We start from the raw sequence: 16,260 nt of genomic DNA on the forward strand, positions 1-16,260 counted from the left end.
AAACCTGAGCCTGCCAGGATGCTAAGTAAACACAATATCGCTGAGAGAAGCATGAGTCACTCATAACAGCATAGGAGTGCTAACAAGGCATCTATTTGGCTCCTCGGGGCACTAGTTTAAACTTGATCCCTCTTTAGTCACTCCGTTTGCTCTGCCTCCTCTGTTAAGGAATGCTAAGAACCTATCACCTGAGTGGGAACAAATGTTTACTCAGTCGCCGCGGCTCTTCATGATGTCATTGCTCCCCGTAAAAGCTCTGCCACCGCCGCCACGCAAGCGCCAACCTCATTCGACGCGGTAAATATTTACCCACCGGCAATTATAGCAGCGCTGTGTGCCCTCGGAGCAACAGCCTGCTGGGTAAACAGAGGGTGGAGATGAGAAATAAATGAGCGGTGTGCATCTGGCAGCGACTGAGAGGAGCCACTGATGGGATGAGTGCTGCTCTAAGCAATGACATGTACCTGTGGTAAAGGTCACTGAGGTCTTTGACAGACACCTCGCTGCCATCTGCAAGTGACAGCTGAGGCTAGACCCTCCCCCTATCATCAGCACAAAGGCGTAACCCGCGGGGACAGCAGTCGGGCTAAAGTGACCTTTTACCAGGCAGCACTTTGTAACTTCGTGAAAGGCTCACATGCTCACATGCTCTGGAAGTTCGCTCGAAACGACTTTAAATAAATACAACAAAAAAAACATATTTTTATGTTGCTTTATAGTCAGTAGCAAAGCTCTCAAGGCTTGCAAATGAAAAAACAACTACGGTATCTTTAAATTACTATCATTTGGTTAAATAACATAATTTGCGTCAATTATTTGCACTCTTTTCCTAGTAATTACAGAGTCAAACCTTAACAGAAAAGCATCATATACATTGTTGTATTCTGTATGACATACACTCCCTTAGAATATCATTATCGCCTATCACGTAGGTCCTATAGGTCCTGAACTTGCTTGAGAAGAATCACGTTTTAAGGTTTTCCTCAGTGTCAAAGTAATCCAGTGAAAGGCATTTGTACATCCATCTGTACACTGTACAAACAAGAGCCGCTAATGGCGATTTCTGCATACTTTCAATGTTAAAACATTTGTTAAAAAGTGAAGAATATAGGCTCTGAAAAACAGGGCCTATGCTCCTGTAAAGGACTACCTGATCCTTTCCCTAAAGCACCCAGAATATGGGAACTTGATTAACTGTCTAATTGAATGAGACAATAAACATAGATTTTACAAAACCATTAATACTAACTTCACACTGCACTCTTGTTTGTCGGTAATAAGTGTCATGGGAGGGGTGGCAGTTTAATTAATCTCCAATAATTAATGTTTTCATAGAGCTATACAGCCAGATCCAGGATATTAACGTTGTTTCCACCTCTGCACTGCACAGTATCTTTTCCCCCCCAGTTCAAACAGCCTGAAGTGTGCGAGCGACAGTGCACGAGAAGATGCAAAAGCAGGCTATTTATTCCTCCGCTGGTTTATTTCAGACAACGTGTTTTAAAGCCAATGGTGTATGTTTCAGCCCTGACCCCACAGGCCCTGCGAGGATGATGTATACATGGACAGGAATGCCAACAATGAACGCGTTAAATCACCACGGGCTCATTCAGGTTGTGCTTATGAGAACCATATGGACTACCGTTAGTCAGATGAATGGCATTCCTTCCCATACTAGGCGACGTGCTCTCATTTTCCGTTATTCTCACTTTCCACCTCTGTTACCTTTTTTCATAAATCTCTTTGACAAACCCCCAACCCTCTGCTTCTGCTTCCTCAAAAACATTAATCCTGTTCTCAGTTGGCTGGGGCTGCGGCTCCTACTGCTCAGAAAAGTGTACGAGAGATTGTATTAGGATATTTACTCGGCTGCATGGGGAATCATGAGTGGATTCTGGGAGTTAACTTTTAAACCTCCCTGGAGACGATCCCCTCTGCCAGGAAGCCATGCGTATGGTTCCTATTTTCAAACCCCCGTTAATGAGTGTGGCGATAGTGGTGCATGGGGGCAGATGAGGAGCAAAGGGGCTCAGGGAAGGAAATTCCCAGCATTCTTGTGTCTGTCTGACGCAGCAAGGAGGTCTGCTTTTAGGGGGACGACGGCGCTGGGGGAGGGGGATGGAAACATTGGGATTAGGAGGTGTGGAGGGAATGATTAGCACCGAGGGGAAAAAGAGTAGGGGAAATGTGGTAAAACAAATTAACGGGAGCTAAAATGTCATGGTTGGTCTCTGTTTTTTTCCACAGAGTAATCACACTATTATTGCGCAGCCTGTCTGCACCTCATTGTTAAACATTTTAAAAGGTGCGTTAAATCCTACAACACACACTGCCAGGGTTGTGAATCAATACCAGTGACCCTATGATTATTTCACCAAGTTTAAAAACTCACAATCCAGCCAGGACTACGATAAAACTCACTCTCATAAACCATTTTAATCATAAATCCTTCAACTGTTCAGATAAAGGCCTTCCATTTATTTTTTTTCGGAGTAATGCTGCATTTTTATCACACTAGTGTTTTATTTGTTGAACTGCAGGATTGTGATTTTATTACTTAGCTGAAATATGACCAACCAGTTTATAATTCGCAGGGAACTCTTTCGGCTCCATGTCATTTTAGATTAAATATTTTTGGCTATGTTCTGTTGCTGTCAAACAACAAGATATTTTAAAGACTTCACGGGGCTCGGATAAATTATTTATTTTTTGTAATTTATTGATTGAGTATATTGGGAATGTAATTGATAGTTACAAGGCTGTTTAAGCATTACATTTTCTTGTATTTTTTTGCCTTTACTTGAAATTATGCAGCTTAGAATTGACACAAAATGTTCCTAGGAACAGAAGTCGACTGTCCTTGTAATTAGCATGTTTGCTGTATTTGTGTTGAGCAGCTCTGACTGTTTGTCTCTCCCCCCGCTATGATCAACAGGTGGTGACCCCGACCAGAGTGGGACAGTCCTACACCTTCAGCCCCGGCCAGCACAACCAGCAGGACCTCTATGATGTCCCCCCCAGTAGATCCCAGGGGGTAGGTGTCTCGTGTTCCCTCAGCATGTATAGTGCTAAATATTCTGAGGACTGAATCTTATAATTAAAAAGTATGATCATGTGAATAACCACAAGTGTACATTGGTATTGATCACAAAGGTATTTTGAAATCTTGAAAAGTACCATTACATATAATCAAATAACTTTTAAAGTCAAGATTTTGCAAATATGCCCACAGCTAATTCCTCGTATCTGTAAACCTACTCGGTAATAAAACCGATTCCGATTCTGAAATTGCCCAGAAATGAAATGTTCTGCAATATCAGTTTGATTTTCAATTTGATAAATCATACCAGTGTTTCTGCAAGTTTTAGTGCAAACCTCATATTTATATTACTGCCAGCCATTGTGCTGTGTTTTTAAATGCATGTTTTTTTAACCTTTTAGGGCTTCCATAGATTTCAACTTATTTCCACACTGGTATGGCTCTTTAATTTGTAGTTTGTAATCAAACAAGTCATTGTTATGGTGATAAAAAAAAATAGAAAAGGAAGTGTCATAAAAGTCAATAAGAAATATATCATTAAAAACAAACACATTTCAAAGAAAGTAGGTGGTTTGGATTGGTCTGAACTACAAGGCAGTTTCTTTGAAGTTCAGTCTGTTCTGTTTCTTGATGGAGCACATGTACTGTTCTCTGCAGTGACCTCATTTCCTCATACAGGATCTCTGACAGTAATAGATTTTGTCCTATCATCGGGTCAGCTGATGACTCCTTTTTTTTAAAGCATGTTGCATTATTTAAAAAAATCAAGAGTAGGTTCATAAATATTTAAGGCTGCAATTCACCTTAACCAAACATCAAAAATGTCTTCTTAAACAATATTATATTAATTATATTTTAATTGAAGTAACCCGTTTTTATGTGGCTTTTTTATGTACTGTTCACACACACACATATAATCCATGCATGTACTTTGTTCTCTGTGATACAAAGTTGTAAAAATGAAATAACAAAAAATAGAGGGATGGATTTATTCAAAAGGTATATGAACGCTGATTGCAAAATATAGGAAATTTCATCAAAAATAAATCCCAAAACATTTATCATACCACTTGCATAACAAAATAAATACTCCATGTTCACTACTTTATACATTTAATCCATTTTCTCTATCTATTATGTGCTATGTGTCTCTGGTGATTTAATTATAAATGTAAACCTTAATACATTTTATGTTTCAGGTCTATGATATTCCACCTGGTCAGATGTTTCCAGGAGCCAGAAACCAAGGAGTGTACGACGTTCCTCCGTCTCAAATGGACCCCAGATCACAAGGCGTTTACGACATCCCTCCCTCTTCACAAGGGGTGAGAAAACCTTTCTATTACCACAGTGATCAGACAGACAATCTGTGAAACCAGCTCTGAATTAAGGTAGTGATGGCTGCTTAAGTTATTTATTGATACAGCTCCTACAAGTTCTCTTAATTGTCAGTGAAAAAACCTTGAATGTCGTATTTATGTCACGCTTGCGGCGGGACTAAATGAAAGCTTTGCCTGCCAGGAGACTTAAACCAAAAGCTCCACAAGTAGCCATGTGTCAAGGACATACCTCCTCTCTTTCCAGACCCGTGCAGGCGGACAGCCATCAGTTTGTTTGTAATAACCTGAAATATGCTGGGACCGGTTATTTGCATCGTTCTTAATTATAGTTTTGGGCTGCGTCGTCTGGCTGTAAATAGTGCATTTAGAAGCTGATGGAAATCACTCACAGGCCACTGTTTTCATTCACCCCCACTGTGCTCCCATCATGCCATGTACCTCATAGACTCTGCTCTGGCAACTTAGTGGGAGCTTAAAGCCAGACGTTGAAGAAATACTCAGATATTTTACGTAAGGTAAAGTAGCCAGCAATACCACAGTTAGGAAATACTAGGAATGGTAAAATATTTTGCAGAAAGCGCCCATTTTACAATTATATGTTATATACATCTCATTTTTGTGTACTTTAACGGTATATGTGGTAATGGTGGAGCATCTAATTACTTTATATACTGGTAGTTTATAATAAATTGTTATTAATCTGGCTGCAAAGTAACTTAACATTCCATATGAAAATGTAGAGAGTTATGTAAAATGAAAACACTCAAAGATCCTTAAAATACACTTAAGTACCATACTTGAGTAAGGGTGCTTAAATACCATTTCTTGTTAAAGCCTTGCTGTACTCAGCATCAGATAAAGGAATACAGGCAGAAAGTTTGAGGTTTGAAACACTGCATCTACAGATAGCCAGGAGGTATTTCATTCCCTCAACCTCTAACTGCAGTGCAAACTCTATCCGAGGAAAACCCACTGACATTTAGTGCCGTTTAGTTTATGGTCCACTTCTTTCAGTGAGCTGATTTCTTAAATGTCATGTGAACTGGTTTTCCTGATTATGGTAAGGGAGAAGAGAAAACTGATTTCACAAACGAGCCTTCTCCTGGAAAATGTTACATTTTGTGTGTGCGTTTTTACTGGCTTTATACAATTAAAAAAAGGACTGCAGATGAAGAACGCAACAACACAAAGACTGAAACATAATATTATTGCAATACAAATGTTTGGCAAATAAAATGTGTGTCAAACGCAGCAGTTGAGCTACCTACTTATGAATTTGCACTAATTACTGTCCTCCCCCGCAGGTCTACTCGGTGCCTCCCTGCAGGACTAACCCCACCGTCGAGGAGGGAAACTACGACTTCCCACAGCCTCTCAAACACAAACAGGAGGGCATCTATGACATACCGCCTCCTACCCTCACCAAGCCCACACAGAGCCACCAGTCACATTACGATTTCCCCCCCACTGTGGAGCCTCCTGCCCATCCCCAGCACCCATGTACCAACAGCAATGAGGGTATTTACGACGTGCCTCCGCCCGCCCCTCATACGGTGGCGGGGTCTCACAGGGACATATACGACATTCCCCGGGGTATGCAGCCCCCCCAGCAAAGAACCTCGCCCTCCGACAGCAAAGGCATCTACGACATCCCCGCTCAGGACGCTCGTGCAGTTGGGGACGTGACGGACGGCGTGAACCGTCTGTCGTTCTCCAGCACCGGCAGCACGCGCAGCAGCATGTCCACCTCCTCGTCCTCCACCGGCTCCAACACTGAGGGCCGCCTGGCTCTGGATGTGGACGCGGCTGTGCAGAAGTTGTGCCGCCTGCAGCAGGCCGTGGAGGCTTCGGTCGGGGCTTTGCATTCAATGACAGCTTCCCCTCACTGGAGGACTATTCCCTTCATAGAGCGCCACGCTAATGATGTCCGCACTGTGCTGGACAGGGTCCGGGCGGCTCTGGGGGACTTTGTTGTCTTTGGCAGAGGCGCTGCAGTGAATTCCACGGCCCTGTCAGACTCCAGCCTGCACTGTAAGCTGAAACGGCAGCTGGGACGCCTTGAGGACTCGCAGCAGATCCTCCTGCAGATCTTCCAGGTCCTGGAGAACTGCAGCTGGGCTATAAATGCCCTGGCCTCCTCAGCAAAGCATCACAACAAGACCGACGACCTGGATCGCTTCGTCATGGTCTCCAGGACAGTTCCCGACGATGCTAAGCAGCTGGCTTCCACGATAGGCAGCAGTGCTGAGCTGCTGTTCAGACGGACGCACATGGACGGGTCTTTCTCCATTGGGAGCTCACCTGACGAGAACATGACCCACCCGCTCACCTCCCCCTCCTCAGATAACGACAACTATGGAGGAAGGACCAAGCCCTTCCCCGTGCCCTCCAGCCAAGACAAAGACAACATGAACAACAGCGAGAAGTGTGTCAAAAGCTGGATGGAGGACTACGACTATGTACATCTCCAGGTAAATCTTCAAGAACAAGTCTAGCCACTTAAGTCCAAGTGTCATTCATTTTCACAGTCCATGGTTTTGGTCCATTTAGGGTTATTGTGACGAGAGGTCACCAAAAGTCAGAAATGTTTGCAACCTGTACAAAGGGGCTTTAATATTTTGTTGGTTTCTGTGATATTCATGCATATATTTACACCTCAAATAAAGGAGTTTCATTCCTGTTAAAGCAGCAATTCCATTGACTGAATGCAGAGCCTAACTCATGTAGAAAATATCAGTGGAAAGGGAAAGCCCGGCTGTGTGAGTACCTTTGAGTGCCTCTCCTCATCTGCTCGTCTTCCTCCACAGGGCAAAGAAGACTTTGAACGTCAGCAGAAGGAACTGTTGGACAAAGAAAACATCATCAAGCAGAGTCAGGTCCAGCTTGGCCAGGAGCAGGTGAGGCTCCTTTTCACAAGACATTCATGCACTGGATTGTCGATGATCAGCTTTGCATATATATATATTCATAACAGCAGAAACACAGCTGTTGACCTTTCGTGCATCTGCAGCCAGATGGCCCGGATAGCTTTACACAGAGAAAACTAAACAGACTCGGATTTCTGCTAAATTAAGTTAATTCCAAATATTTAAAATCATTTTAATTTATCATTGCAACTAATGGTTATTTTTATTATGAATTATATGCAATTTCTCTGTTAAGTGTTTATTTGAAAACGTACACCCACACAGTATCTAAAGTGGTGTCTTTCAATTGGTTGTTTTATTTCACCAAGGATCAATCAAAAAATGTGTAAAGAAATGTGTATCAAATCCTCATTAGATGTGGCTTTTTTGCTTGAAAATTACAATTAATCAAATAATAACTAGACTCGAGTTTCTTTGTTTGTCTGTCCAATAGCGAGTGGTGGAATTTTAGTCTTGGTTGCATTTTTGAAGAGCATGACCTCATATGACGATCTCCAAAAACAGACAGTTTACACGTTCAGTGCTGGACTTTATTTGAAGTAGTTCAATCTACTCCACTTTTTGAAGGAAAGATACTTTTTATTTCAAAAAATTCATTGGTTTTATTTATTTATTAGTTTAGTTAGTAGTTTATTCCACATAAATAATGTTAAAATTCACAATTGTATAGAGAACATAAGATTAATATACAGAAGAACAAAATATTCAATAGTGCTGGCAAGCTAACACTAAAACATAATAAAAATAATACTCAAATGTAAAAAAGGAATGGATGCTTTGGAGGAATTAAAATCTTGGCTCTTGGAGTACTTGTTCTTCCTCAATACATGTTCACAATCAGTCAATAATCTGGATCCTGTGTCCTCCACAGATTAATCAGTTCAAGAAGCTGGAGCAGGATGTGAACAAACCCGTGGAGAACGATGTCACACAGTGGATCTCACAATCGGGCATGACCTCGGCCTCCCCCTTGAACTCTTCCTCCTCCCTGCCCCCCTCCACCCACGTGTGCGCTCGGGACCACCAGCTGCTGGCCTTCTACTCGGAGCAGTGCGAACAGCACTTTGTGACGCTCCTCAGCGCCGTAGACGCTTTCTTCGGCTGCGTGAGCGCCGGGCAGCCTCCTCGCATCTTTGTGGCGCACAGCAAGTTCGTCATCCTCAGCGCGCACAAACTCGTCTTCATCGGAGACACTCTGTCAAGGCAGGCGTCGCAGCCCGAAGTGGCCAATAGGGTGATGAACTCCAGTAACGTGCTTTGCGACTTGCTAAAGACGGTGGTGTCTGCGACTAAAACAGCTGCTCTGAACTACCCGAACACAGCCGCCATCCAGGAGATGGTGGACAGAGTCACCAACCTATCGCATGACGCGCAGAAGTTCAAAGAACAGCTGCTGCAACTGGCCAACTTGTGATTTCAACCAGTAGACGGACTCTGTGTACATTAATATTCTCATAAATATATTTACATTATATATATTGCTCCTCATCTTTAAGTTTGGGATGTTGTAAATAAGTCTGTGTTCTGTAAATATTTGCTCTATTTTTGTGTAGATTTGTTTTATATAATGGTATGAATATATATATATATATGTAGATGCAGTATTGGTGTCTCCGTAGGACTATGTAGACGTTTTTCATAACATTTCTGTCGCATATTATGAAGCACCTTATGAGATGTTCTGTGTTTTTCATTTTCTGCCTGTAGAGTGTTGTTGATGCGTCTTCCTGCTGGGTGTGACAGTAAATCTGCTTGTAAACCATGTTAATGTCGATGTGTGTGTGTGTGTGTGTGTGTGTGTGTGTGTGTCTCCACAAAGTAAAGACTGTTCTTAACCATGTGACTGTGTCTTTTAATGTCTCTGACAGAACAGATTTTTTACAGTAGAAGAGAATTTTTGCAAGAGAAGAATATTTCAGAGGAAGTGATTATGTATGCTTTACTCAGCTTGGATGTCAGGAAAGGTCAAAGTCCTTTGGCCTTTCGTAATTTAAGGAAAATTAAGTTTTGAAGGTCAAGACCGACATTTTTTCAGATAAAGCCACAACGCAACACTAACGAAATATTTCTGATTCTAATTAGAAAAGCTTTGTGTTGAAGGCAATCACTGGAAAACTAAAACAACAAAATGTTTTCTCACTATTTTTTTATTCCAAGACCTTTTAAACAGAGGTGGTAAAAGTACTCAGATCTTGTACTTCAGTAAAAGTAAAATTACTAAAGGGTGGGAATACTCTGTTACAAGTAAAAGTCCTGCATTCAAAATGTTATCAAGTAAAAGTACTAAAGTATCGGTATACTGCAGGGTAGCTTGTGAATTTACTCCAGGTGCAACTACAGTCTGATTTAAGTGTTGATTATATTTCATAGCATTAATCCAAATCCGTAACTAAAGATATTAAATATATGCAGTGGAGTAAACGTAGCAAAAGGGTGAAACAAGTTTCTCAGATAGTACTTCAGTACAGTACTTGAGTAAATCTACTTTACACCACTGCTTTCAACCATAAATCATGTCTTCATCATTGGATAGAGGTTGTTTACTTGCCATGAATTACATCTGATACAGAAATAAAAATATACACAAGTCTTTCTGGAGCTATTGATCATATTTTATGGCTTCCATCAGCAGACGACTTTTTCTCAGTTTCATATAAAGCCCTTTTGGAAAAAAATCTAGTAAGTGGACCTTGAGATTTCCATTCCCAAGGTAAAGAATGAACTTTAATGATTGTGGTCTTTATCAGCTTGCTGCCATTGGCTGGAGATGACCATAAATTGTGGGTGAAAGGCAGGGGGAAAAAATATACTTACTGGCTGTATTTCTATGCTATATGAGAGCGTAAAAGTCTTTGTTGTGAAAAAAAAAAGATTCAATATTAATAATATGTATTTATTTTCTCTGGAGCTTGACATGAAACTACCTGTAGTGATGAAGACCATGAGATTCAGCTATAAAGATTCAAATATAATTCATTTCTATTTGAACATTAACGCTTCGGTTTTTGTTTTAGGCTCTGGCAAAAAAAAAAGTGAAACTTGGACCTCGAGTTAGCTTTTTAGGTTTGGATGATGGCAAGATTTCATAAACTGAATTTACAAGAACAGTAAATGTATCCAAGGCAAATAAAATGTTGTCGGTTTTAAGGGTTTTATGCAACTGTAGCAACCCAACGTCTTGTCAAACTCAATCACATCATGGTGGAGGCCTGCGGGATGTTTTTCATTTCAAGTCAAATCTGATCAGGGTAAATTGTACCCAATAATCTTAAGAAAGGGGTCCGAAAAAGATGACTGCTGGATATAGTGCCTCTGACATAATTCTTCACATTGCTTAAAAACATTAGATATGACACATGGAGAATAATGATGTATGTTCCCCGGATGGTGGGAAACATGGTTCAACCAGATCAGCTGCAACACATTTTCTCTGGTTCAAAGTATGTACAGACAGTGCCTCCTGGGAACATACAGTTTGAGGCCTGAGGAGTAACTACAGTAACTGGCTATAGGATACAACTACATACCGCCTTTGTGTTCACCTGTCCCTTTTTTATTATTAGCAGAGTGAAATATATTCTCTGCCTGTGGAGGAGAAGCTGCTTTAGGTAGATTGGCGATTAAAGAGATGACCGCAGTGAGACGTCAGCTCCCAATCACAAAATCTCATTAAAAATCCTTCGGGCTCACAAAAGGCTGGCACTTACAAGCAACCCAACTGGTTTTATTATTCACTGCATCCCACTCTGAGCTCTCCGGGGAGATGAGGAAGAAAGGAATTCGCAATGATTTTTAAAAAGGGTTCCCATTTAACAAACTGCACAAAGACATGGTAAATCAGGAGATGTCAGGCCCATTTTTACAAGTCTGCAGAAGCAGTGAAGTTTGGAAAAGTTTTACAGATGGCTTATATGGCAAAAATGCAATTCACTCCTTATACATGTATAATCTGCAAAAGGCCTTAAACATGGACTCTGAGGCCATTGATCAAAAGCTTCATTTAATTGATTTGAAATGCTTTAAAGTAAACTCTGACCCACTTGTCTATGTCTATATTTAATATAGCTATCTTCTCCCTCTGTCTGAAAGCAGTCTGCTCTGATTGCTTAGCTTATTAGCAGTAGTTTTGTAGTTGAGGATACCTCCCCTTTTTGCAGTAAAATAAATACGTATCAAATGAACGAAATGAAAAGAAACTTGTAATGCCTTAATTGTATGCTGTTGAGGCTGATATTTGATCAAAAGAGCATGTATACAGCAATACTTAAGACTAGAGTCAACAGTAAAAGGCACTATATCTGAGACAAATGCACTTTTTTGAGTACATTTATTTAACTTTACAAATGTCTTCGCAAATATGGGCAAAACTATTAAAGTATCATATATTAGGTTTAGCTAGACAATTAACCAACCTTTACCAGGTGCAACAGCACTTGGTCAATAATGTTAATCCAGAAATAATCCTTTTTTTTCCTCAAATGGATCATTCTGCATAAATGGGTACCCCTTATTTTTTGACTCCAACAGATTAGTATCAGCAGGACATTTACTTTCAAAAGTTAGTACTTTTACTTGACCAAGTATAAGATTTTTCCACCAGTGCATCAGGTCACACTGTGGCTCTGAACAAGTGAGAAAGACAGCTTTTGGCTGATTAATGCTTCGACCTGTGAATGGATTGGTGAATCAATGAGTTATTTTAGTGCTGGCAGCTCTAATAGATGCAGACCAGAAGAACACACAGTCCCTCTACTCCTGTGTGTCTTCTGTCACCAGGGGCAGCATGCCCAACACCTCATAAATTATTGTCTTTGCTTTACCACAATTGCATAACTACGTAAGGTGCTGCAGAGACAGAGCTAAAGCTGCATTTTGCTGAATCCCCTGGAGCAGCTGTCTCCACCGTGCTCCCCGATGAGATACTGTCTAGTCGGATCGAGAAACAGCAAAGATGTTGGGACTGCTGAGATGGAAATTTAGCAGTGACATACAGCAGGGAAACAGTCAGCTGCTCACCTGTCTGCTGAGTGAACAAACAAGGAAAGGTCATGGAGGAGATAATGTGTAATATCTGCAGCCAACAGCAGGAGCAGATTTGGACTGTTTATACAGAGGGGAGAGTTGGAGGAGAGTGGATGTCATTTCCTTGGTTCACCACAATCATTTCCTGTAAAGTATTTGCAGGCTCTGAAATTACAGCTTCTTAGCTCAGCCTCCTTTTTTCTGAAAAAGCTGCCCCAGCTGCAGGCAGAAAAGTACTGGGAGGGAGAGGGGCATCATTAGGATGAAATAAACTACCAGTGAAGGTTCGCCTCAAAGTCAATTTACTGTAAGGGCGGCTTCTTAATGTCCTGCATGTGTTTCCAGGAGATGATGGATGCAGGGGATGCTCAACTCTTGAGTCATACCACAGCTAAACGCCTCAGAGTTTGCAGTTGCGGATGAAGTACAACAGTAGCACTACAGTGCATAAATACTGTTACAAGTAAAAGCCATGCATTCAGAATTTACTCAAACTAATTTAAATATCACGATCCAAATCAGTGGTGTTATGTACATTAACTCAATTACTGCACTTATGTATGAATTGTAGGTACTTTGAGTTTAAATATTCAAGATCCTGATTATTATATTTCTAATTCACTACAATTCAATAATACAATACAAATGATGAATAATCTGATAAGAATCATGATGTTCTATTAAAAAAACTGCTTTATATTCCTAGGGAGGGTTTTGGCACTCTAAATAATTTTTGGATGCTCATACTTTAGTACCATATGCACATTTTAAAGGCTTAGCTTGTATTTGTAACAGTATTTCTATGTACACTGGCATTTCAACTTTTACTTAAAGAGGCCCAATGTTGGTTTGTGGGGTTTCCCCTTTCCTGTAGAGTATTATATAGGTTTTTGTAAATGTTCTTCAAAGTTAAAATGCAAAAGTTCCCTCCAAGAGGAGTTTCACACAGTCCCCCCACCCCCCTGCTTGAAACACCTTCATTGGACTCCTTGTTTACTCCGTAATATAGTGACATCACTACACAACACTCACTCTTCTATAGGCTAGCGCTCCAACACATTGTTGTGATACGCTAAGGGGTGGGACATCTTTAAGCATTTGACCAGTCAGGTCCGTCTGAAGCCAAACCACTGGGCTCTGGTTTCAGACAGTATGAGAAAAATAAAGAGCTTTTTGAACATTAAAGCATGTAAACATGCTACAGAAGAGGCACAAAATACAAATATGAAACCCAACAATGAGCATAATAGGGCCCCTTTAAAGAGCTTAGAACTTATTCCACCACTGAGCAAAAAAACACTTTGTACCATAATGAAAAAGGAACTCATCAAGATTTGCCTGTATGTGAATGAAGTATTATGGATTATAATTATACATATTTATTAATTAATATATATATATATATATATATATATATATGATGCCGTTGTTTATTAATACATCTTACCTAATGTGTTAATTACATTTTGTTTTAATAATATATCTACAGATGTAAGATTAAATTAATATAGTTAAGTACAATTATTTCCTCTGAAAAGTAGCAGAAATGGCAAACCCTAAAGTAAAGTATAGTACATACTTAATTCAGTGAATGTATTTATCTACTTCCCATCACCTTTTTTAGTTCCTCAACCTAAATATACAGTTAAGACTACAGTTAGAGGATACGTTTTTTATTATATTAATAATGATTTCAGTTTTGAAGGAGCTCTGGGGAAATTTACCTACATCTGAACTTTTAAAAAGTATAAGTTTTGATAATGTGAGTGAATTGAATCCTTTGGGCCTCACTTTGCTGCATTTGGTGCAGCCACAATAATTGCAGCCTTGCATCGCATTATGCACAAGCACTTTAGGAATACTAATGACCCCCGGGGCTGAAATGGATTGAAATAAGATTAGTCGAAGACTAAAATGGTCTTTTAAAGCTAGACCGACTCAAATTACATTATGCATATAGTAGATTAATTCATGGCATTGACTCGGGGCAGTAATTAATGGCAGTAATCCTGGTGCAGTTTAAAGGGTGCAGAGTCAACTTAGAAAAGGAGGTGTTCTGTTGTATCATCCATTTCTGTCTTCAAAACTAAGAAAGGTAAAATTGGATGTTTTTTCAAACTTGTTTTAAGTTTGTTTAAAAACATCCTTAACCAATTGTCAAAGTGGTTAAAATCAAAGTGATGGATTGTATTCTCCAGTGGCGTGGCTATGCCTATTTTTTGTGATCCACCGAAAAAGCCCTCTCAAATGAACATTTTTAAATAAAAAAAAAAAGGACATTAACGTCTCATGCTCCTTTTTGAAGAATAAAGTTTTCAAAATGAAAATATTTCACTTAACTGTCATTGGTTATGGTATGTTTAATACTTTGATTGATGTATTTTTCATATAAGTGTTGAGAGTTGTGCCCCCTCCCCTTAAGAGCACCTGATGCATTTTTGCCCAACATTTAGTAAAAAACCTTCCCAACACTGCCAATAGCGAATAGACTGTATTCTGTAGCATGTTGCTCATTTAAGTGTTCCCCTTTAAACTGTGACACGTTGTCTGGTTGCTGTTTTCTATTTGTGCCACACTGCCATCTGGTGGCAGGGAAACTGAATACTGCGGAAACTGCTAGTTTTTGGGAGCGCTCTAGCTCAAAAAGAAAGTCCTTCAGGATGAACAAATCAGATATTGATTTTACAAAATCCAAGACGTTCATGTCTGCCTAGAGGCCAATGTCTAAAAAACAAAACAAAAAAGCCTTATTTTCTTACAGTAATTAACCAAAGATACTTTTATCTGATACCTTGAAATAAATAAAAATAAAACCTTATGTTTCATACTCTTTCTGATTGGAATGAGTTACCAGTAAATATTTTTAATCATTTTGTTTATTTTTCTCAAACAAACATGATTTTAATTCTGTTGTTTCTTCTTTTCTTTTTAAAGAACATATTTACAGATTCCCTTTTCTTAGGGTATGATGAAATAAAAGTTCTGCGCACCTGGATTTGGAGATTTTTCTGTGCGGACCTCTGTAGCTCTGTCAGGTTGGATGTCATGATGCCTAATTTCTTTCAGACAATTTACTTAGAAATGAGGCCAAACCATCCAATCTTGCCTCTTAACCAAATCATCAAATTGAGAGAGTCCTTTAGTGGATTATTTCAAACTCCAAGCATACATTTCATTAGTCTCTGAGGATTTGTCAGTGACGGTTGGCCTTCTGCAAGTTTCCCCTAGTCTAGACAAGCAGTCATCTCCAGGAAGATTCCTGGTTGTCCTAACATCTTCCATTTTGTTGTTACAAAAGCTGCTGTGCTTTTTGGGACCTTCCACAGAGCTTTGCCTCCACAAAATCAAGCCTCTGAGCTTTACAGGCAGTTTGTTTGAGTACTTCATATACACAGGCATGTGCCTTTACCAATCAGGTCCAATCAGTGGAATTAACCACAGCTGGACTCAAATAAGGGTGGCTGGCTGCAGTCAAACTTCCTTTTTATTTCATTGCTATGGAAAGGTGCCCTAATGCGTCCTTTCTTATCTAATAGGGTACACAGGACCCTCCTTTACCAAAGGAAATTAGCTAATGTACAATCACATTCCTTGTAAGGTGCATAGAAAACATATTAAAACAAATACTATTAGCCTTAGTGCTGTCAGATTCTCTAAGCAACTGTCGTTCTCCATCAAGGTCAAGGACAAATTATTATTTTATTTTCAATTATTCGACCTCAACTCAATGTTTTTTCTCTTTTTATTTAGGGGTACCGAATGCAGATTCATGAGGAAAAAAATATGATATAATGCTATCATTATGCTGCTATATAATAATGTGCCTTTTTTCAATCTCAACAACTATTTTTTTACTTTTATTAATCTGCTAGATTTATCGAATGATCATTTGGTCTCTAAATGTGAGAAAATAGTGAATCATACCCAACCC

General features: G+C 39.8%; 1 protein-coding gene and 1 long non-coding RNA gene across 2 annotated transcripts in view; one reads left to right on the forward strand and one right to left on the reverse strand.

Annotated features, from left to right (window-relative positions):
- nedd9 (neural precursor cell expressed, developmentally down-regulated 9) overlaps positions 1 to 9,147 on the forward strand; it is a 29,741-nt gene extending 20,594 nt beyond the window's left edge. Inside the window, exons 3-7 of the mRNA XM_063900011.1 lie at positions 2,936 to 3,034; positions 4,240 to 4,365; positions 5,685 to 6,851; positions 7,188 to 7,277; positions 8,179 to 9,147. Of these exons, the coding sequence (XP_063756081.1) occupies positions 2,936 to 3,034; positions 4,240 to 4,365; positions 5,685 to 6,851; positions 7,188 to 7,277; positions 8,179 to 8,721 (2,025 nt within the window). The 3' untranslated portion in view covers positions 8,722 to 9,147. The remainder of the gene's footprint in view (positions 1 to 2,935; positions 3,035 to 4,239; positions 4,366 to 5,684; positions 6,852 to 7,187; positions 7,278 to 8,178) is intronic.
- Positions 4,185 to 15,672, reverse strand: LOC134875436 (uncharacterized). The gene is made up of 3 exons (XR_010167192.1): positions 15,320 to 15,672; positions 7,148 to 7,220; positions 4,185 to 4,354 (listed from the first exon to the last, which is right to left on the reverse strand). It is a non-coding gene; the product is annotated as an uncharacterized LOC134875436 (long non-coding RNA).
- Between the last annotated feature and the right edge of the window lie 588 nt (positions 15,673 to 16,260).

This window comes from Eleginops maclovinus, chromosome 13, assembly GCF_036324505.1.
Source record: "Eleginops maclovinus isolate JMC-PN-2008 ecotype Puerto Natales chromosome 13, JC_Emac_rtc_rv5, whole genome shotgun sequence".
Lineage (NCBI taxonomy): Eukaryota > Metazoa > Chordata > Actinopteri > Perciformes > Eleginopidae > Eleginops > Eleginops maclovinus.